General features: G+C 38.5%; 1 protein-coding gene across 1 annotated transcript in view; it reads right to left on the bottom strand.

Moving 5' to 3' along the window:
* LOC114474868 (calsyntenin-2-like) overlaps nucleotides 1–16,748 on the bottom strand; it is a 356,008-nt gene extending 339,260 nt beyond the window's left edge. The window contains exon 1 of the mRNA XM_028465442.1: nucleotides 16,554–16,748. Within this exon, the coding sequence (XP_028321243.1) occupies nucleotides 16,554–16,620 (67 nt within the window). The 5' untranslated portion in view covers nucleotides 16,621–16,748. The remainder of the gene's footprint in view (nucleotides 1–16,553) is intronic.
* Between the last annotated feature and the right edge of the window lie 4,950 nt (nucleotides 16,749–21,698).

Below are 21,698 nucleotides of genomic sequence, written 5' to 3'. Positions count from 1 at the left end.
CATTTAATTTTAATGTGGTCGCTTTAACAATGAAAGGATCTCTGTCGTAATTTGTCTTTTCAAAGTTGTCCGCCTTTTCCGTAAGCTTTCTCTACCCATTTAGGTGTTTATAATAAAATGTGTCCTCACTCTATAATCACTGCCACTGTTTTATCTCTATTTATGTCGCTCCTAAAATCAATACCAACATGTTTTGCTCCCATTATCTTTTGTCTCTCACAGTCTCATCTGTTTTGAAAAAGTTTGAGAAATTTGGGGTTCAGCCATGTTTATACAAAGTCAGCACGAATATGAATGAAAACCCAAAATAATAGATAATCAGAGAGGGAAAAGCTGATGATGTGTATTCAGCTTCACAATCAGTGCACACATGAGAGTAGTTTAGTAATTACTTTTTCAATTTATTAGCTGCTGTTTCTTCAGCCCGTCCACTTAATGGCAGAGAAAACAACTTTATCAGCAAGAGGAGTAAAGCTGTGCACCTTTATGTCGCTATGGAAACTTTATCTAATATAGGTACAACACTGAATGGTGGTTACTCTCCTATAGAATAAGTATCTTAGATGCCTAGCATCTGGCGATACGATTCGTATCCCGATACATAGGTCATGATACGATAAATCCCAATATTAAAGTATAGGGCAATTATTGCAATTTTTTTTTTAATTATATGACCTAAGAAACAACTAATCTGTAAATGTGTACACCTTCATGAGAACATTATGTATGAAATATATTTACTGGCATTTATTGGCATTGTCACAACATTGGCTTTAACATGCCATGTGCCAACAACTTTAAATAAAAAAATAACAAACAATCTGCCTGAGGCTTTTAAAACCAACGTTGACTTTAGTGTAACTTAACTGAGGTATATGTCTAGAACAACAAATAAATGTAGAAAGTTAGTACTTTCTTTTTAGATTTTATTGAAAAAACACAAGCTGGTCAACATGCCCAGGTTTCAACACACTTCTTTGTGCAGTTACAATGTCTCCTGCAGTGGAAAAGACTTTCCGGGTTGAATAAGTAAAAAATAAAAAATAAAAATCGATATGGATGCATTTTAAATCGATTTGAGAATCGCGCGACATAACATCTTGTATGAACAAAGTGGGATGTTTGAAATCGTCTTTGTGTTTGTTGGAGCTGCTTCAAAAGGTGAAAACTCAGTAGAAACAATGAAACGTACGCCTCAAATGTAAAGAATCAGAACATTTGGGAAAATTACTGATGAAAAGATACAACCTGAATCACCCACACTGCAATGTTGACAACAATCACACATACCATTATGATGATGATGTATAAAAGTTTTTTTTTGTGGTGAGTTTTTGATCAACTGAAAGATATGAGTCAAAATGTTCAAATAAGTGTAATATGGTAACTCACTATAGATTTTGAAAAGCAGTGAATATGTCACTTGTCAGGATTTGGTTCAGTGTTGGCCACTTAGATATAAAAAGGGACATGTTTGGTGTTTGGCTGTTGCTGGGAATGGCCTGATTACTAAAAATAACAATACATTAGTAGGAGTGTCCCGATCCGATATTGATATCGGATATCGGTCCGATATCAGCCAGAAAATGAATATCGAATTTTATTGGAAAATCTCTGATATCATAACCAATATAATATTTATTTTTTAACTTTTTTATTTTATTGAACAGTAAAATACTGTAGATATTATGTTGAAGGTTAAAATGTATGTAACCAATTGGTTAATAACAAATGGGTCAATTTTTCTCATACCCAGTTTTGAGTAACATCACTTGATCAAGCCTTTTCTAACATTCCACACTACAAAATAAGTAATAAAAGTATGTATGATTTGTGCTGTTACCGTATCGGATCCATATCGCTATCGGCCAATACTCAAGGCTGCAATATCGGTATTGGATCGGAAGTGAAAAAGTTGCATCGGGACATCCCTATACATTAGTAAAGGGTCTAGTATTTTTTTTTATTTTTACATTTTATTATTTTTAATTTTACATGCTCAAGTCTTGCATATTGCTTTTTTGTTGCTCAATTTCCCAAAATGTTTCTTTAATGTGATGATATAACAGTTTTTATTTCCATTGGCAGAAGCTGGCTGCTGTGTGCAGTTGGTAAAATGGGGGCTGAAGTGAAGTCGTTCTCATGGGGGCTATGTCCATTCTCCTGTTCATTTCTATAGTTGGCCACCTCCACTCTCCAACACAGATGTTGGGCCTGAGCCTGATCATCCACATTCAAGGTAATGATAACTCAAGGGGGCAGAGGTATAACCTCCTCCGCCAGCACACTCTCTCACACCATACAACACATACCATGGGGAAAAACTGCTGAAAGGCAGAGTGGCTTGCCAGCCATGGGTGGACTCATGAATATGTAAGCTAGTGCTGGTTATGAAAATAATTGACCTTCCCTTTCACAAACGTGCATGCATGTTAAAATAGGTTGTTTTTTGAGAGATGGTTTTTCCAATAAATGGATTAAAAGTTGAGCTAAGAGTCTACAGAGTTATCATTACATGCAATTATCTCCAATGTAGCTTTTTAACATTTTAATGAGTGAAATTAGCATTTTCTAATTTAATATTTATTGTTAGTATGTCTCCACAACACGTTACCAAGGAGGAGGAATTATTTACTGTCTGCCAGTCACTCCTCAACGCTTGTCTCTGTCTCTCCTGCTCTGTTTCACTAGGCAGGTGAAAGGCAGGTCGGTGTTACATTTAATGTGGGTTGATGTTAAAAACACATGTCGAGCAGTGTTTTGTCCTGCACCAAGTAGTCAGCGCGGTCATAAGATTTGAGCTTTGCGCTCATTGGCCTTGCGGACATCCGCATAAACAGCTTCGTGTACAATCCGCCTGAGTATGTTTGGGCCTTTAGATGGTGATCCAGGTGGTGGATGGGTTTGATGATCCCAGGGCTACATTTGTCAATGTGTCAAAGTGTCCTTGGGTAAGACACTGAACCCTAAGTTCCTCCCAATGGTTGACAAGAGCCTTGCATGGCAGCTGTGTCCTATTGTTGGGTAAATATGATATTATATATATATATATATTTTTTTTTTTTTTTTTTTTTTTTTAGGTTTTTCTTTTTGTTTTTTCTTTTTGCCTCGTTCACTGACTGCTCCGCTGTTTCCTTTGGTACGCAGATTATCTAATACTCGTTTAGATACGTGGAGGAAACATGCATTTCTCTCTGTTTACACAGCCCTCATGATGCTCCTCCTGCAACTGTCTTAAAGGAGCCACATACTGGATGGCTAAGTCCTCTAAAAACTGCTTTCAGGAACTCAGATCTGCCCTGAAAGAAGCCACACTATAGATTTTACTCAAACATGTGGTCCCTAAAGAAGGAAAAAGCCAAAAGTGACACAAAATACTGATATTGTACAGCTGGTGATTAATAAAAGGGTTTTTGTGGCAGTTTTCTCTCAACACAAAGAGAATCATTGTGGGGTCTGCTACCAAAGATGTACAATAAAATGGAGAATGAGAGAAGAATGGAACGCATCCTGCAGAAAGAAAAGAAAGGACTGACGGGACCGGGTTATGTAATTATCTTAACTAGTACAGTGCCCGTTGGAAGTATGTATTCATATAGTGGGAGCATAAGTACAGTTGTCAATTATGGCCAAATGAGTATGTGTTTGAAGGTTGGATGTACAAAGAGGTGTACATACTCTGTACTGTACTCTGTAGTGTTATAAAGGGGTATATTTGTGGGTGCAAAGTAAAATTGCGTGTGCAATTTCCCTGGTTTAATTCTATGGGGCATGTGCATTTTTATATATTTGTCGTTTGGTGTATTTTTCTTTAATGTATGTTTTTTGGAGTCCTTATTTGTATTTTTGTATCTTTCTGTTGTGTTTTTGTGCATTTTTTGTATAATTATTGTTTTTTGTTGCCATGCACGCACATCAGTGACTCACATCAGGCCCAATAAGTGAGACTTGAGAGCTTTGCTAGTATATCAGTGTGAGCGCGGCTGCTCAAACGCCCCTCCCCCCTCTCCGGTCTAAACTATCTTTGTCTCGTGCCCGCAGTCCGTGTCTGCTTTGCTGTTTGCGGAGCGATTGGCTCTGGCCACACACGTGACTCTAGCTCGCCACTGTGAGGAGCTGTGCAGTGAAATAGATATAGATAGTGCGCTAGCGCCCCCTCACACACTGAGGTCAAAAGCTGAATAGGTTTCACTTCAGGGCAAACTTCCAGAATAATGCACACACTTGGGGTATTTGGAAGCCGTTGACAAAGTTTGAGGTCGAACAGACACCACGGCGGGAAGATATTCACTCCACAAACACGCACGCACGCAGACCTTTCTTGCATTATAGTATAGATATAAATACTACAGCAGGCAATAGCCAAAGGGATCCTGCAAATGATGATTGTGAAATAAAAAAAGTAAAAATGAAAGGAGATTAAATATGTGATGTTATTAACTCCAAGAACAGAGAAACAGAAGAAACAATTTGTTAGAAGTAAAGCACAGAGTATGAACTGGATGCTAAGTGTTGGGAAAAGGATATTGTGCACATGACCCATATGCTCTTCCTGGTAACACAGGAAAGTAGCTGCAGTCTGCAGCAGGATGGAGAGAAGAGAGTAAAAACAGATCTAAGACATAAAAAGAAGCAGAACCAGCCACTGTGGTGTGACAACTGGTCTAAATCATAATATACAGTACATGTTGAGACAAAACATTGTGACAAATTTTTCCTTCAACATCAGAGCGAGGCAGGCCTGTGTGAGAGCTGACAGGTGCTTTCTCTCTCTCTTTTCCTTTATGGGGGCACCTTGATGATTTCTCCCAAAACACACAGGGACAAATGAGGCATCCCGTTAAAAAATGGAACAACCCAACAGCAAGTTCAGGTCCCTCTGGATTTGACATAGATGCAGGTAAACACACAGACATTTACACACACAGCGGAGCATGTAATAATCGAGCTTGTGTAACCACTAAAGGGATGCGTCTCCGTAGAGAGGAGTGTGAGCCTTTGTGCACGTGTGTATCCATGGCCCAGTTACAGCAGAGTAACAACACTGCATCCTTGACAGGCACCATCACACAAAGCTGCTCCCTCCTGTTCAAACACTCCACCTGTGCTGAGGACATGTGAGCAAATATCACTCAGCTGTTAAAAATCATCATCCTGCCGGCCTGAATAGGACACAAACTCACAAATTCATCACGCTGCTGCAGAATTCATAAGTAATGGTTTATTTTACTTTTATTGTTTGATATTTTTCAGACACTTTTTAATTATATTTTTCTCATGGTTGAGATTTTCTTGACCGATACCGATATGGATCCGATACGATATCAGCACGTATCATACATACTTTTATTACTTATTTTGTAGTGTGGAGTGTTAGAAAAGGCTTGATCAAGTGATGTTACTCAAAACTAGGTATGAGAAAAACTGACCCATTTATTATTAAGAAATTGGTTACATAAGATTTAACCTTCAACATAATATCTACAGTATTCTACAATTGAATAAAATAAAGAATAATAAATTATTATATCGGTTATGATATCAGAGATTTTAGATGCAGTCCGATAAAATCCAATATTCGTTTTCTGGCTGATATCGGACCGATATCCAATATCAAAATCGGATCGGGACACCCCTAATAAAGATGCTTTGAACCATGAACTTTAGATTGTGCAACCAAAATCAGTGATACACGGTCGACTTTCAACTGGAAACAAAAGTTTTAAACCTAAACAACAGCAATAGTGCTAGCAGGGTTCTCACCAGGAATTTTTCACAGCAAAAGGGGATCGTGTGGAGCCCAATGTCTTTTCAAGCCCGAACACATTTCAACCCAACGGTATTCACATCTGTGCGCACGCATGATGTATGAGTTCGTTAGAAACATGACGAGCAGCTTCATGTGATGCTACAAGCTACGTCCGGCGGAAGTTACACTGTTTATATTGTACTGTGATTACGCGGAGGAAGCACACAGGCAGCATCGGGGTAAGCTAAGTGGCTGCAGGGGTCCTCTGATAAAAAGAGGAGCATCCAAGCAAATCGCCTACATTAAATAGGCAGTGCGGCTGATGTACTGTATGTGTTTTTGGGTTATGCAGATTAAAAAGAGAGTTAAAACAACCCATGCATGCCTGGAAGTCCCTTTTGTGTCCAAGTGTGCAACACATATTACAATGGTACCAATTAAAAAAGGAAAAAAACAACAGAAACCCCCGCCCAACGTTGCTGAAAACGGAGCAAACATTGAAACCATTGCTCCGTAGGTGAGTGAAATTACATTGTCTGTAATTAGGTTTGCCAAGGAGGGAATGATTTCAGTTGCATTTATTTATTTGTTTGTCTGTTAGCAGGTGTACATCAAAAGTAGTTTTTTGACAAAATGTTATCCAAAGCTAGGCCTTATACTATAAAATTTGGGTCTGATCAATATACTGACCCTGGATCAGTTTGAAAAATTAAAAAATCCCTCTCTCATAAATGGCAAAATTTAAAAAATGTATATCTTGGTTTGTAATTACTTAATCTATATTACATTTGCATCAGATATGTCGAGTTGGTTCTTCAATTACCGGGTTTCATTCATATTGGTGAAAGAGGGTGACCTTACACTCGGACCTATCGTTATTAATGGGGAAAGACATTTCTTACAAGCTTTTAGAGTGTAAATGATCATGGTACCATAACCGGGATCACTGATTAAGATAACTGCCAATATATGGCAAAGAGGATATTTGGTAACTGACAGAGGTTTGTGCTGTACAGATCAATCCATATGTTTACTTTTGTCTTATTTAAATGTGGGATAGTTTCTAAGAAATACATCACTTTGAATTACTTACTTGTTTATTAAATATAAAACACAAGCCTCATCTTAAAGGATATCTGCCTGGCATTATTATTAGGGTGCTGCACATTTCTGGCCATTTTCACCCTTCCATCTGTCACTCATCAATCACTGTTTAGCGTTATCAATACGGTGACTGACTGTCAGGTCCCTGGTGCGTTCTCACATTCCTCTACCCCTCTAATATCCATGCACTCTAGTGTATGCACATTTCCTCTCCCACTGAGGCACTAGCTAATGAAAGGACACAAAAGCCTCCAGTAATCTGCTTTCAGCACAACGAATAGCTCCATTGATGATGTTCCTTGCTGTGTGTGGCTCATTTTATCAGGACCAAGGATAGAACAGCATAACATAACTTCAAGAAGACCATGTATTGAAAAGACCATCACTGCATTAAAATACAACTTTTAAAACAGACCAAAACAAAAAAAAAAATCTGAAATGCGGTAAAAAATTGCCTTTTCATAGCTTTATTCAATCAGCTTATCTTGCTAATTCAATCAAATGCTTGGCCTCTAAAACTGTTTTGCAATGACTTCCTGTTTCAGTCAACAGTAGCTTACAGGAAACATCAAACAAAACCTTGTCTATGATGCAAAGTGCTGCAGAAGGAGAACGGACTTTGTAACATCTGCTGTCCGGATGGACAAACCTTAGGGATAATGACACTCATAATATAACTAGCTATATGCAGCACTAAATAAGATGCCTTCCTTCAGGGCGACTCTATCTGTAGACCTCCAGGTGATGAGCACACAGTCACTGAGCACTTGTAAAGTGACCTTAAAGGGACTGCAAGCTAATGAAGAATATAACAATTACCTATTGATTAATAAACACACAGAGGAGACTGAATTCAGTGGTCAATTATCAACCTTAAAAACTATTGGTGAACAGAATTCTGATGCTGTCTTTACTGACAATGAGCAGCATGCTTACATTGCTGAATCCAGCTACCAATGTTCCTGCAGGGCTGACCTGAATAAGGAGCCAGTTCCTAACAAAGAGCACTCTGGGCTAAATAATGGGAACAACACGTCCTATAGACCTAGAAGGAATTTGACACATTGGTGCCTATGCCTATTTCTTTCTGCAGCATCTGTGTAGCAACTTTTGTAATTTTCTTGCAAACTCATTAAACTACTATAAAAACTAACAACACAAATTGCTAAAGTGGTGGTTCACTACATAAAATATAAAAAGTAAAAAACTGCAATTTACGGGACCACTATGCTTTACTGTTTTATGAGGGCTTGAATAGGATCTTCTCCATCCTAATGTCTCCACTGGTTGCCTAGCAACTGGTCCAGATCAAACAATAATCCCAGTAGTTTGAATATGAATATTGTACTTTAAAGGGTACATATCATGCTAAATCCACTTTTTTAGCCCTTAAATGTATTTTGTTGTATATTTAGATTGTTTAGAAGTACAGAAAGGTTCAAATTAGTCTCTTCAGGTGCTCCGTAGATATCTTTATATTCTGTTTTGGTCATATTTTTCAATCTGTTTCTATTTTTCTATTCTCTATTACCTTTTTTGAACAATAACGTCACAGTATTTGCAGCGGAACTGCCAAATTAGGACATCAACTCCAGGCCTAACACTTCGAGCAATCCGCCATTTTTATTTCTTGCTTTTATTTTGTAGTCCAAGCTCAAGGATCCCGCAGTTAGGAGAGGATAAGTCAAAATGTTCGGTTGTTGGATGTAGTAACCCACACGCTTCATTGCACCGTCTCCCAGCATCAGAAACTTTTTGAAGTGCCTGGTTGTGTTTTATTTTTTTTTACGGAAATGTACCCACATCTGTGGGTAAGGTCATTTTTGTGTGTGCGAAGCACTTCAAGGATGACCGCTTCGCCAGTATAAAGAAGGATTTGCCAAAAGACTTCGTCTGATTAAGGGTTCAATTCCTTCTATCTTTGGAGACAATGAACAGAGCACTTCGGTAAGCTGTAAATAACGCTAAAAAGTGTGATGATAAGACGTCCCTGTCATTGTTTTCTAAGCATTAGCAGTTGCACCGTCTTCATATGTTAGCGCTGTGTGCTCGTTTTAGATCCTTGATGATATAGCCTACGTGATTTAATTTAAGTCTAAAGTCTTCATTAGTCATTTCATTTTGCCGTTTTTGTCTCCAAAAAGACTGTATTAAAATGCATTTCGTGACGTTAACTTGGCGCTAGCATTAGCTTGGTGTTTGTGTTAGCTCACTTGTTAGGGTTCTGCAGGTTCATCATCTTCATTTTCATCTCGCTCCGCTGGGTCCGACTCTAGGTCGAACATGTAAAGCTGGATGGACAAGTCTTCTGTTGTTGACATTTTGTAAATAACGCGTGAATAAACATTTTCTGCACCGCTAAACAATCGTATCTCTTCTATCAAACTACAAAAATGGCGGAACAGGGTAAAGTTGAACCGAGTGTCACCTCTGCAACCTGGAGAGGGGGCGGGGTATGAAGTGTCTCATTTGCATTTAAAGAGACCGCACCAAAATGAGTTGCTCTTAGAAGCACATCAGAAAAGGGGTAGAAAAGGGGCCTGTGGAGCTATAATAATGAGGAATTCAGACCCAAGCATTGCAGTTCCACTTTATATAGACCACAACTGTATGATTTATATGTAAAAAGGAAGGATTTAAATGCATGATATGTCTCGTGTAATAGCAATTTCCTTACAGATCACTATATGGGAAAATGCTTTTTTTCATACAAAAACAAAACAAAACAGAACTTATATATTAATGCATAGCCTCAGTCTCTGTAGACACTTCAGGTGACAAAGGCAATTTTCTTCTTTACTTGGAAGGAGTGTAGACACTTTCACTGTCCAAGTGTCTGCACTCAACTTGGAGTTACTTTGCTTGTCAAGTGTGAAGATGAGTCAGGGGGGAGGAACTTCTCCTGCTTTTTCTCTTTTCATGCCCTATAATTTTCTGTGCCTTTCTATGATCACTCTGTTGGTGGTCATCCGGAGGTAGTGGAGAGGGACAGGTCAGGCACTATCTATCTGTCTGTTTACCCCTTTTCTACACATCACTGTGTGGGCGTCAATGTCTGACAATGAATCATCAGCACGCACTGAAGAATACACTGAGCACAGGGCTGGAGGTTGGGCTGGAGTTTAGTGATTGAAGAAGAGGAGCAAATGGAAAGGAGGACTGACGAACGCAACAAAAGGGGTCTTTTCAGCACAGTGGAGAGCTCTTGTGTGACTGCGTGATAAAGTGATGTCTATTGCACACGCAGAGCAAATCAGCAGGGGAGTATGATAAGAGTCTGGCACCACACTTGGATCAACTTAACAAACTTGATTACACAGAAGAAGTGGGGATAAAAGCATGGGATTGGAGTGATCACCCCCCTCCCCCCCCTCTCTCTCTCTCTCTCTCTCTCTCTCTCTCTCTCTCTCTCTCTCTCTCTCTCTCTCATAGGGTAATAACTACTTGAAAGTCAATGTGAGCTGAAAGTCACTGCCTGTACTCGGCCACTTCATACTTGTTTAATTTGTTCCCATTTCCAATTCTGATTAGGAAAATGGAGAAAATGTACCATCACATTTTGGTTTGACAAGCAGAGCTTGTCAAAGCTCTGCTTGTCAGCACACAAGCAGAGCTTGTGTGCTGACACACATGTGCTGTGTATATGGGCCACATGTGTACGCGACAACGCTTCAGAAGAAGACAGAGTTCAGGTGGAGGAGGGCAACTTTTAACCACCGTGAGGAACAATGTCTAATAGAGGGACTAAAAGTGGGACTCTTTACTTGAGAATCCCTCTAATAGAGGGAGCATTAAAATATATTTACTCCTACCAATGCAACAGAAGGACATGATTTTATTAAAACTGACAGAAGCTTCGAGCAGTTTTAAGAAAGATTTCCAATGTTCCGTCTGTTAGTATGTCAGTGGGCCTTGGCCTGCTCGTACTGTTACTGGTGTCAAATAAGAGAGATAAGACAGCTACATATTGCATATTATATCCAGTTTGGTCTAATTCACACATGCTGTGATAACCCCTCAACCCTGTCTATTTTCTGAATTCTGTAGAGTTAAATACAGAAGGAAGAAGAAAAGCTCATCTTCAGTAAAACTTGTTTAAAGAAAAGTAGTGAAGAAACCCTGGGTTTCAAAATGATGTGGTCACTATATTATACCAACCAAAGACAGGTTTTTGTTGCTTAGACAAAAATTGACTTAGCTACACACTACAATAAGGATAAGTGTTTTCTAGACATTTTGAAAGTTCAGGCTTTCATTATTTCTTGCTTGTTCTATATTTAGTGAGATAAAAAATGTATTCTATTAAACCTATTTATGAATAAGCAAGTTTAAAGCTGATATCCGGAGTTTCTGAGAAATCTATGTTTTTGCATGTTTCTTTTGAAATGCGAAAAAATACCTAACTAGTCTTTTACTATGGTCTACTGCTGGTGGTCAATCATATACATTAATGTATATAAGTCCCTCCTTCGTCCCATAGACCCCTATACAAATGGAAACAATCGCAGAGTGTGCCCAGCCAATAGGCTTTGACTTCGTGTTTTTGAGACTGTCAATCAAAGTGAATGCGGAACTGTGCACGGAAACAAGGCCGCGTGTCACAACAGCAAACAGGTAAATATGATTTTGGCTCTTACCTGACCCATAGACCTATATCAATGCGACCCGATGCAACCTTGTTATGTTCCGCGATGTGCGTGCAGAAAATTAAAGGCGTGGCTTCTGGCAGATTGGGAGAGGCAGTGGGAGGAAGTGAGGTTTTTGAGGGCGGGACATCGAGACGTTTCTCAGAAACTCTGGATGTCAGCTTTAATGTGTGGTATGAACGGTGAGTCTTTGGTACTTTCTGTATTTACTGGTTCATTTGGATTCAATGGGCAATTGCTGAACCATGATTGTTCTGACTTTCTACTACTGATTGTTACAGCAACGTGCTGGGATCAGTGGCAACTTGCCTTTACTTGGATTACCATCAAGCTTTGGGAAAAAATAGGAAGGCATCTGTGAAGTCCAACTGACTCTATGATCTTTGCCTCATGCCTTTTAGGCAAGGGGGGTGGGTTTTATGGGATTTTTGCCACAACCAATTCCCTTAACTCTGTGGAGGATTTATTATAGAGTACTCTTATAATACACTTCCTTTTCTCCATCGAGGGAGGGAGGACATAAATCTGGCCTTGGTATTTTTTTTTACCACATCTTTTTTTATTTTCTAATGGGATGCTCGAATGACAATCCACTCGCATCCTATCCCACACACACCCAAGCGTCACATACAGAAACCCAATGAAGAGAAGCATAAATTACAAAACCTGTGTTAAATAATCCTGCAACTTCACTTGAGGTTGTAGCTGTGATGGGGTTTGCACCACGACGCTTATTCCAACAATTCTGATGCTTATTCCACAATAGTACATCTCCCATGTTTGTATGATTACTGGCAGGGAAAACGTGCAGTGTGTTTATCCATATAATAGAGCAGAAAAAAAGGTTGCCCCAGCAAAGAGCCCCACAGTTGGTAGTTGAATTAAAATACACATTGCTGGTAATGAGCTATCTAAATTCAGAGTTCATCTTGCCTGGAATGACAAAAAAAGGCAGAGCTTGGGGCCGCTCTGGCAAATCTCCATTGCTTTCTACTTGGCTGCCAAAAGATTCTCCATGTCACACAGCGGCATGGTCATAGAAGGGGGAATTATTGGAGTCTTAGCATGACTATCATTAAATAGTTTTTAGGAAATGTAATCATTCTTTAAAAACAACATCCCTAGGGCCTCCGATATTCCATGACCATGGAAAACAGACTGAAATCATGGATTTCCATTCCTAAAACAGGAATAAAAATATTTCCTTATTTTATTTTAAAAAAAAAAATAATCAGTTGCACGCTATTTTACCCCTTGAATGGATAGTTGAATGCATATCAAAGAGACAGAAAAGTCAAATCACGGACAAAACCTTGCCTTGAAATCTTGCGAAATGACGGACTTAACCTATGTACTGAAATGGAAATAGCTCTATGATACAGACAACTGTCTCTCCCACATGTTGTAGGACAATATCATACATTTCCATGATATTTTTTAGGGATGCACCAAATATTCGGTGGCCGAACATATTCGGTCGAATATTGCAAAAAAAGCCACATTAGGCCTTCGGTTTAGTGAGTTAAAATCAAGGCCGAATAGTAGCGTGTGACGCAATCAAACAGCGTGCAATAATTTTGAGCCGGAAAAGTGTGTGTGCGTTGCTGCAGGAGCAAAGCAGCAGCTCCTCCTTTCCGCACACAAACACAGCCAGACTCTCTCCTTTCCGCTAACCGCTCTCCGTCGCCGCGTAAAAGTTGGAAGCCATCCAATTCCACAACCGAGGCCGTTGTTAGCGCTGTGAGCCATGCATCTGTAAACGTCTCCATCATTTCCTTCTTACACTACACCGGGTCTCGCTGCATAGGCCGGTGTAGCATTAGCACGGAGTGCTAACAGCTGATGTGTGTAAACAATGGGTCTGAGGCTCCAAACAGTGACTCCCAACACGATCGGCAGCAGAAAAAGTAGTGCAGTCTGCATTTACATATATGGCAATAAAGTACAATATATATTATATATTAAAGTGCATTGTTTGTTTTAGCTGTAAGATAGTTGGAGAGGGAGGAGGTCACATTCTAGGAGGCGTGTAAGATGACGTCACCTGCCAATGTAGGAAAAATCCAACTACCCCATTTGGAGCTGACTTTGTTTTTACAAAATGTAGAATAACAAAGGAGGGAGTAAACAGAACTTTTTCAACTTTGTCCCTCTGAATGAGGCTTAAGGATGTATATCACTGTATGTCAATGTAGTAAAACCAGTATGAAGTGATTTTTATTCTTCAAACCCTTTAATGTACTTTAGTTTTTTTTTTTTTTTTGTTTTATTTGAAAGGATAATATAAATGAAAAACTTTGTGTGCTTTTTTCGAAAAGCAAAGACTACTGGAATATCTAAAAAATGTCAGAATATTCAATAAACTATACTTTCTTTAAAAAAAACATGTCTAAAAATGTATTCTAGGCTATTTATGCACTACTAAAAAAAATTGTGAATAACTTCACAGATTAGAGCATGTCTTGTCACCTGAGATGCAGTAAAACATACATAAACTGTGGCACAGTTGTGTTCTGTGACAGACGATTAGATTTAATTTTACATGATTATTCCAAAGAGTTTGTTTGACTTTCATGCATTTATTCTTCTTGCTATAGATTAATAAGGAAAATAAAGAATCTGTCAATAACGAAACTGTAATTAATTTCAGTTTCATATTAATTTCCTGTCATAGAATAATATGACAGTAAAATATAGTGTATAGTTATATGCACACATGTATATATACACATGTTTACTACAGAAAATATATACTTTTAAGTACCAATAAAGAAAAAAATGGCATTTATCATTGCTACACTTCACCCTTCAGCTGATCTTTTGAGGCTGGAATTCTTGGTAATAAACTTGTGTTTTAAGACGAGCAGATCACAAATAAACCCATTAAAACACTAAGGGTGCAACGATTAGTTGACATTGTTGACAAAAAGTGATAACAGAATTAGTCACCTACAAATGTATTAGTCAACAAATGTCGGTTACGTCATTACTAGGGATGTAACGATTAATCGTAAGGCACTTAAAAATTGATTCATAGGTATCAAGGTTCATATCGATACTCTGAAAATTGAATCACGGTACTTTTTTTTAAACAATAGAGGGTGCTATCTATTTATCCTTTTTTTGTCCAGAAGCGTAGGCGGCGGGCAGAATCACCTTCTACTCTTAAATATGTTCATAAATGATTCCTTACCCCTTTAGCACCGAAAGAATATCTGTAATATTACGTGAACATCTGTAAAAGTCAGGTTTTTCTATTAGCTTTGTCTGCTAGCGCGTATCATCTCTTCTTCACTGCAAGAATATCTGCAACCGACCACTGGGTTACCAGCGCCCTCTGCTGGTCCAAACAAATATCTGATGTAAATACAGTGCAATGACTGGTTTTTTAAAAAATCCAATTGTTAAGGCACAAATTACATTTTCAGTTGCACTTTCAAAGAGAAAAATAACTATTGTGCAGTTTTGCATTGTTTACTATAACCAGAAATTTAATTAATAGGCTTCTTCTTCATTTATATTATTCCTTTATTTATTTAATTCAAGATTTATTTTTGGTTAAATTGCATTTTTTTGAATAGTTTATCAAGGGATTCTTTTGACAATGAAAAATAAAAGGAAAATAGTACAGTATTTTCTAAAAAATTAAGGAATATTTTGCAGTCATCACTTATCTACAGTTCCATTTTGTAAAATAAATCGTGAGAGAATCGCATCGTGAACCCAGTATTGTGAATCGAATCGTATCGGGAGTTGAGTGAATCGTTACATCCCAAGTCATCACCGTCTTTTTCAAGCTGTGGACGGAGCAGAACATTGTTTTTCATGAGGAGTGGCTATAAGTTTAAGATGTAAGTTTTAGTATTAAAGGTACCATCTTTAAATGTTTATTTTCACTGAAACATTGTGATAAATGTTTTTAAGTGTTGCAGATCTGATGTATGGTCAGTGGTATGTTATATACAGTATATAAAAATATGGGTGTCACAATATTGGTGGCTCAATCCGATATTGATATCAGATATTTGTCCGATATCAGCCAGAAAACAAATATCGGATTTTATCGGACTGCATCTGAAATCTCTGATTTCTATTATATTATATTTATTCAAATATTGTAGATATTATATTGAAGGTTAAAATGTATGTAACCAGTTAGTTATTAATAAATGGGTCAGTTTTTCTCATACCTACTGTTACTGACTATTGTTCTCTGCTTGAGCAACATCACTTGATCAAGCCTTTTCTAACATTCCACACTACAAATACAAGTTAAAAAAAAAAAAGTATGTATGTATGATTCATGCTGATATCTTACCATATCGGCCAATACCCAATACTCAACATCGGTATTGTATAGGAAATGAAAAAGTATATATATGTATATGTGTGTGTGTGTGTGTGCGTGTGCGTGCGTGTGTGTGTGCTCTTAAAAAATAATGAAGGATCTATTTTTTCTATAAAACTGAACGAAAATAAAACAATTGCATAAATTAGGAGAAATAAATGGTTTCATGTTGAAACCTCATTATTTCCTACCTTTTTAGGTTACTGCTAGTCTTCCTTATTAACTCTAATTAAAGTGAAACAGTCAACATTTAGTATTGTATTTAACTAACTGGTAGCTCATAGTTTCAGAAAGGAGGGTGAAACCTGCTATACTGTCCCGTGTCGTTAACTTTTGTAAATAGTCTCACTCCTACGGAGTCCCTGTGGTCACAAAAAGGTTCCCTGAAACACGCACGCGCACAATTTCAAGAAACAAAAGTTCACAGTTCTCCTCAGCTGAGAAACCCCCATAATAAACCGTCCACGTCTCCATAGAACTCTGTTATAGATCAGATCAAGTACCTTCAAGTACCGTTAGGGGTCCAGTCCAAGTCCAAAGAGGACCTTGGACCACTACCACCACCACAAAGCCCTCAGTGTAGCTGGACTGTGTCTGCATTCACTCTCATCCTGTCGGACCAAAAGCATGTGATGTGATGTGATGTGATGTGATGTGATGTGATGTGATGTGATGTGATAAGAAGAAAAGCCAAAGCCTACCACACCTTTACTGTGAGTGGCGCCCCAGCCCACAGCCACCAGTGCCGCCAGCACCAAGGCTGCTCTCAGCATCTTCTCCGCGGAGCTTCAGTCCGATAAACAACAGCACCAAAAAAAAAAAAAAGATGAAAAAAAAACCTATTTCTTCTTTGCTCTTCTTCTTTTATCCACTCTCTGCTGGCGCGTGGAAAACACTTCTAGAAGCAGGTGAGCAGTGGGATGAGGACAGGCGGAAATACGCAACGCACCGCGAGATTCGCTCGTGCTTGTTTCTGATGCTGGCGGTGGAGAAGACTGATGGAGGCGGGAGGAGCTCCAGTAGTGAGAGTGGAAATGGGACCGCAAAGCACATCAGCCCGGGACCACGGAGAGCCACGTCACAGAGAGAGAGAGAGAGAGAGGGGGGGGGGGGGGGGGGGGGGGGGGGGGGACAGCTCCATCCTATGAGAAACATAACTCACTATGCCAATAACCGATGCAAGCACATTTCAATATAGCCTACTATTAGCATTTCCCCCATTTTTTTTTATTCATGCACAGTAGGATCAGTATTTTGGCACTGTAAAAAAATTGTCTGAGCATCAAAATTGAAATAAATAAAAAATAAATAGCATTTTGAGGAATAGCAGATTCTATTTTACAATGATAATGTATCCGACGGTTTTTCTACTATGCTAAACATTATTATAACTATGAGAAAATATCAAATCCATATCTGTAAATGAAGGAATCAGAATCCTTCAATCATTCATTTCAAAAGTGTTAAGTTAAAAATGATTTTGTGTCATTGCAAATCCTGATTAATACCTCCAAGCAGGTGAAAATACTGTATGTACATTGTTTCTCAAACTTTCTTGGCCCAAGTACCCCCTTTGTCTTATTCCTGAATCCAAGTACCCCCTTTGTTTGATTACATTTTGTTAAGGAAACTATTTAAAAACAACTATAGAGCATATTGATGGAATGAATGAGTGATAACGCTGTAATAATAATAATAATAATAATAATAATAATAATAATACTAATAATACTAATAATAATAATAATAATTAAACATTTTCAATAATCTATTTTATTTTTTCTGAAATTTCAGTGCAAGATTGAAAAACACTGATTCAGTGGCTCCTGAATATATTTACATCACTAGATGAAATTCTGCTTTGAGGTTTTTTTTACTTTCCCACAAGAGGATGAGCTGCAAAAAAATCATCAACATCTGGAGAGATAAATCTCAACCCTGACATGAAGGAGTGATCAAATGCACAAGGGCGTCGGTGGAGATTTTGAATGGAATAATTACTCCCTTCCTACCCCTAGTCCTGATGTTTGGGAGCGAAGAGAGTGACCAGACTTTCTCTCTGAGGATCCCGAGGAGGAAATGGATGTTCCATCTCCTGACCATGACTACTGCTCCTCTGCTGAGCCGGGTTCATTGGACTTAGCCCTCAGTGTTATAGAGGAGGTCCGGGCGGAGAATGTAGCGCTCCGGTGGCAGATGGATGAGATGACCATCAGCAACAAGTTTGGGTTGAAAAGGTTTACTGCTTCAGATGAGGACATTAGGTTTTACAGTTTATTAAGATTAAGATTAAATCGGGCTTTCGCCTTTAATTGGCCATGTAATGTTAGTACATTATTGGAATTTGTCTTCTGCACTTAACCCATCCCTGAGGAGCAGTCGGCAGCCATTTTGCGGCGCCTGGGGAGCAGTTCAGGGTTAAGGGACTTGCTCAACATCCCACAGTGACGGCCCCGGTGAGGCTTGAACCGGCAACCCTCCGATTACAAGCCCAGCGTCCTTAACCACTAGGCCACCACTCCCCTATTAATATAGCATTAGCGCCTAGGTAAACATAAAACAAGAGGAGCAACTTTAAATAAATGGGAAAAACAGTTTGTCAGTAGCTTATGCAAATGTATGAGATGTCCACTGCTATTTACTGCTTTTGTTGAGTTGTGTGAGATTATTATGAAAACTATAGTAATTTGTCATAATACAGTAGGGTTAGGAACCGGAAGTTCTTTCACAGTCTTCACTCAAGCGCGGAAGTGAAGCATGCATATAGCCCATTGAGTTCTGGCTAAGCCCCTCACATTTATTTTAAAGGGGCCATATGTAGAATTTGCAAACAATTTCTGCCACCACCAGGAGGCAATACGCCTTTGAGGCATCTCGTCTGCCGGAAATTAAAAAGAAGAAGAAGAAGAATGCTCCACTCTCAAGCTCTCAAGGCGTCAACGGGACGAATACAAGTGTATAGTTATTTCAGAAGATGACATCTTCAAGTATTTTACCTCCAAGCAAACCAGTAAGTAACCCTGCTCCCAGTAGTGGCTGAAAAAAGTGAGTTCACACCTGAGATGGCCTAGTTCAGGGACAGCTCTGCTGTGAACAGGTCTATATCTTCCAACCGGTGAAAAAAAGGTACTACAGGTTGGCCGGGCCGGCAATATTTATTAATGTATATATACAGTAAATAAGTAATCTACAAAAAAATCTAATTTTGATTTTAGGTATTTCAGACATATTTAAAATACTAGTGTAACTTTGAATAAAAATCTCACTTTAAAGTTGTTAAAAATCGATTCAGTTCAACTTTATTCATACAGCGCCAGTTACAACAATAAGTCATCTCATAGCACTCATTCCATAATATTAAATTGTTAAGAAAAACCAAACAATTCCACAAGCATCAGTGACAGTTGAGAGGAACAGCTTCCTTAAAACAGGAAGAAACCTCCAGTTAAACTAGGCTCAGAGGCGGCAGCCGGAGGCAGGGCACGTGACTGGGCCCTATAAACCCAACAAAGGTCATTGTAAGAATGGCCTAGTGGGTAGACTCTAAACAAAACTCTGTTGCAGCTCTGTACAAACTTTGCTCTGACACCGACCACCAACCACCCCCACAAGGCCTCCAGCCTCCTCTTTTATAGTACTGAGGGGGAGGTACCAAAGCACATGATCTGAGGGCAAATCAATTAACTCATCTTAGACAAATTAAAGACTGAAAAATGCATTTAACATTTACCCAACAACTGTATATTAGCATTAGCAATGTTAAGAGGTAAGCAAATGCTGACATATACTTGAAAAACAGTTATTTGTATTTCCTAAGAAACACGTCTCCAACTCTATTACATGTGGTATCTTCCAAGAAGCACACCACTTTATAAACCCATGACAGGCTTTGATTCTGTTTGCCACTTCCTGGTTCAACAAACAAAGCACATGGAGCAATGGGTGACAAACACTTTTTTTTTTACTACTAATCATGCATTTGTTTCGAGATTTAAAACCTTACAAACAGTTTAGAGGGCACGAGGTAGCCCCGTGACAGTCATGATAACTTGGCTTTACAACATACATATGTCCACAACAGCAGGGCTTACAAGCACTACTAGATTTTTTACACATGGCTATGGCATTTTTGACGTCAATCAAACTGACATGAAGTCAAACAAACCAAAAGAACAACAAAAACATTTGGCTACCTGGCTCCTAATTAAAAAAACAACACAAATTCAAAGTTCAGCACCACGGATAGCGATCATTTTGACACCCACTTCAACTGTTCCATCCGATGAGAGGACAGCAGGCTACTGTATCAATTGCTATAATGTGTAATAAAATTGACACAGTGGCCCACATGTTCACATACAAACAAAAAAACAATGTGATGTAATAGATCTTCAGAGAGCATACGACGGGCCTTGCTTTGCGCGAACTTCTCCACAATGTCCAATTTTTTTGCTCTGTTATTCTATGGCCCACTAAGTCTCCTGTCCCGCAGTCCTTCTCAAGTGGTTTTTAATGAGTTTATACTTGGATAATGCTCAGATGTTGCAATGATGACAGGAAGAGTCAAAAATAAAAGAAAGGTGGTGCAAACCTCACTGAATGTAGACATTACTGCTGGGTGGATGACAATGAGCATTTGTCACTCCACTTTTATGGTCATATGAACTGCCGCTCATTTTTAGCTTAATATGTTAAAATACTCAACGTAGCTTGTACTCTGTTGACAAGTGACTGATGATGACATTGGTGGATGGTTGATGACTATTTTACCCAAAATAAATTTGGTCACCATTATTGATGATGGCCACTACCCAATAACTAGCTTCACTATTACACCTAAAGTTGTACTATTATTAAATCTACAATAAATTCCCCCAGAAATAAAAAGAAAAATGTTTTCAATTTCATTGTGAAAGTTATTTTCCTTTTATGCCTAGGGGAAGTGAGGCACACAACTACATGTTGGTGGCAGAGGAAATAAGAACTTTTTCAATTTTCTTTAGAGGCCTATCTCCGGGGAAAACTTTCTTTTGAATTTAATCTGCTGGTTAAGGATTATTCCTGCAGTCAAAAGGAGAAGAGCATTGCTTTTTTTATCAAACGTACAAGAAAATAGCACACACAAAATTACCACGCACTCACTTGCACTAACACAATGCAACTGATGTTTTTGTATCTTCTTTCTTATTTTCCTAATCTGGGAAGGTTTGCAATGACCTTGAATTCACTAGATCACAACAAAATGTGTAACATCAATTATAATTATTGGGGAATTCTTGTCTGTGGCTCTGATGTGCAACTAACTGTACATGGTTTAATAGCTCAAAATAATAATAATAATAATAATATTAATAATAATAATGCATTAGGTTTTATATAGCGCTCATATCTAGACACTGTTAGAATAGAGTGAAGTTACTCTAGTGTTCAGACCTGAGAAGCATTCACAGAGACAGAGGTTTTGCATTGCTCGAATCAATCAATATATATATATATATATTTTATTTTTTTTTACATGTTTTAAATGAACAGAAATTAATCAACAAGAATACCAAGTCAATAGGAATTCAGGCACTCATCTAACAACTGGACTGGGTTGGCTCACTCCAGCCCCAGACGTAGTTTTTCTCAGCATTTTATCCAGTGGTTGTTATCTAGTGTCCCTCCTCCCTTTGGCATGACGCATGGCTTGCCATGTGTCTTCTTTTGTTATTATACTAAGACATTTCTGATTATCAGAGTCAAAATATTAGCTGTCTCACATCAAGAGATAACGACATACACACATTTTATTTGAGCAAGGCAGGGATTCAATAGTTTATATCTAACATTAGTCTTTAATTAGAAGGGT

Source organism: Gouania willdenowi, chromosome 13 (genome assembly GCF_900634775.1).
Source record: "Gouania willdenowi chromosome 13, fGouWil2.1, whole genome shotgun sequence".
Classification (NCBI taxonomy): domain Eukaryota; kingdom Metazoa; phylum Chordata; class Actinopteri; order Blenniiformes; family Gobiesocidae; genus Gouania; species Gouania willdenowi.
This window is presented reverse-complemented; position numbering and strand designations above follow the sequence as displayed.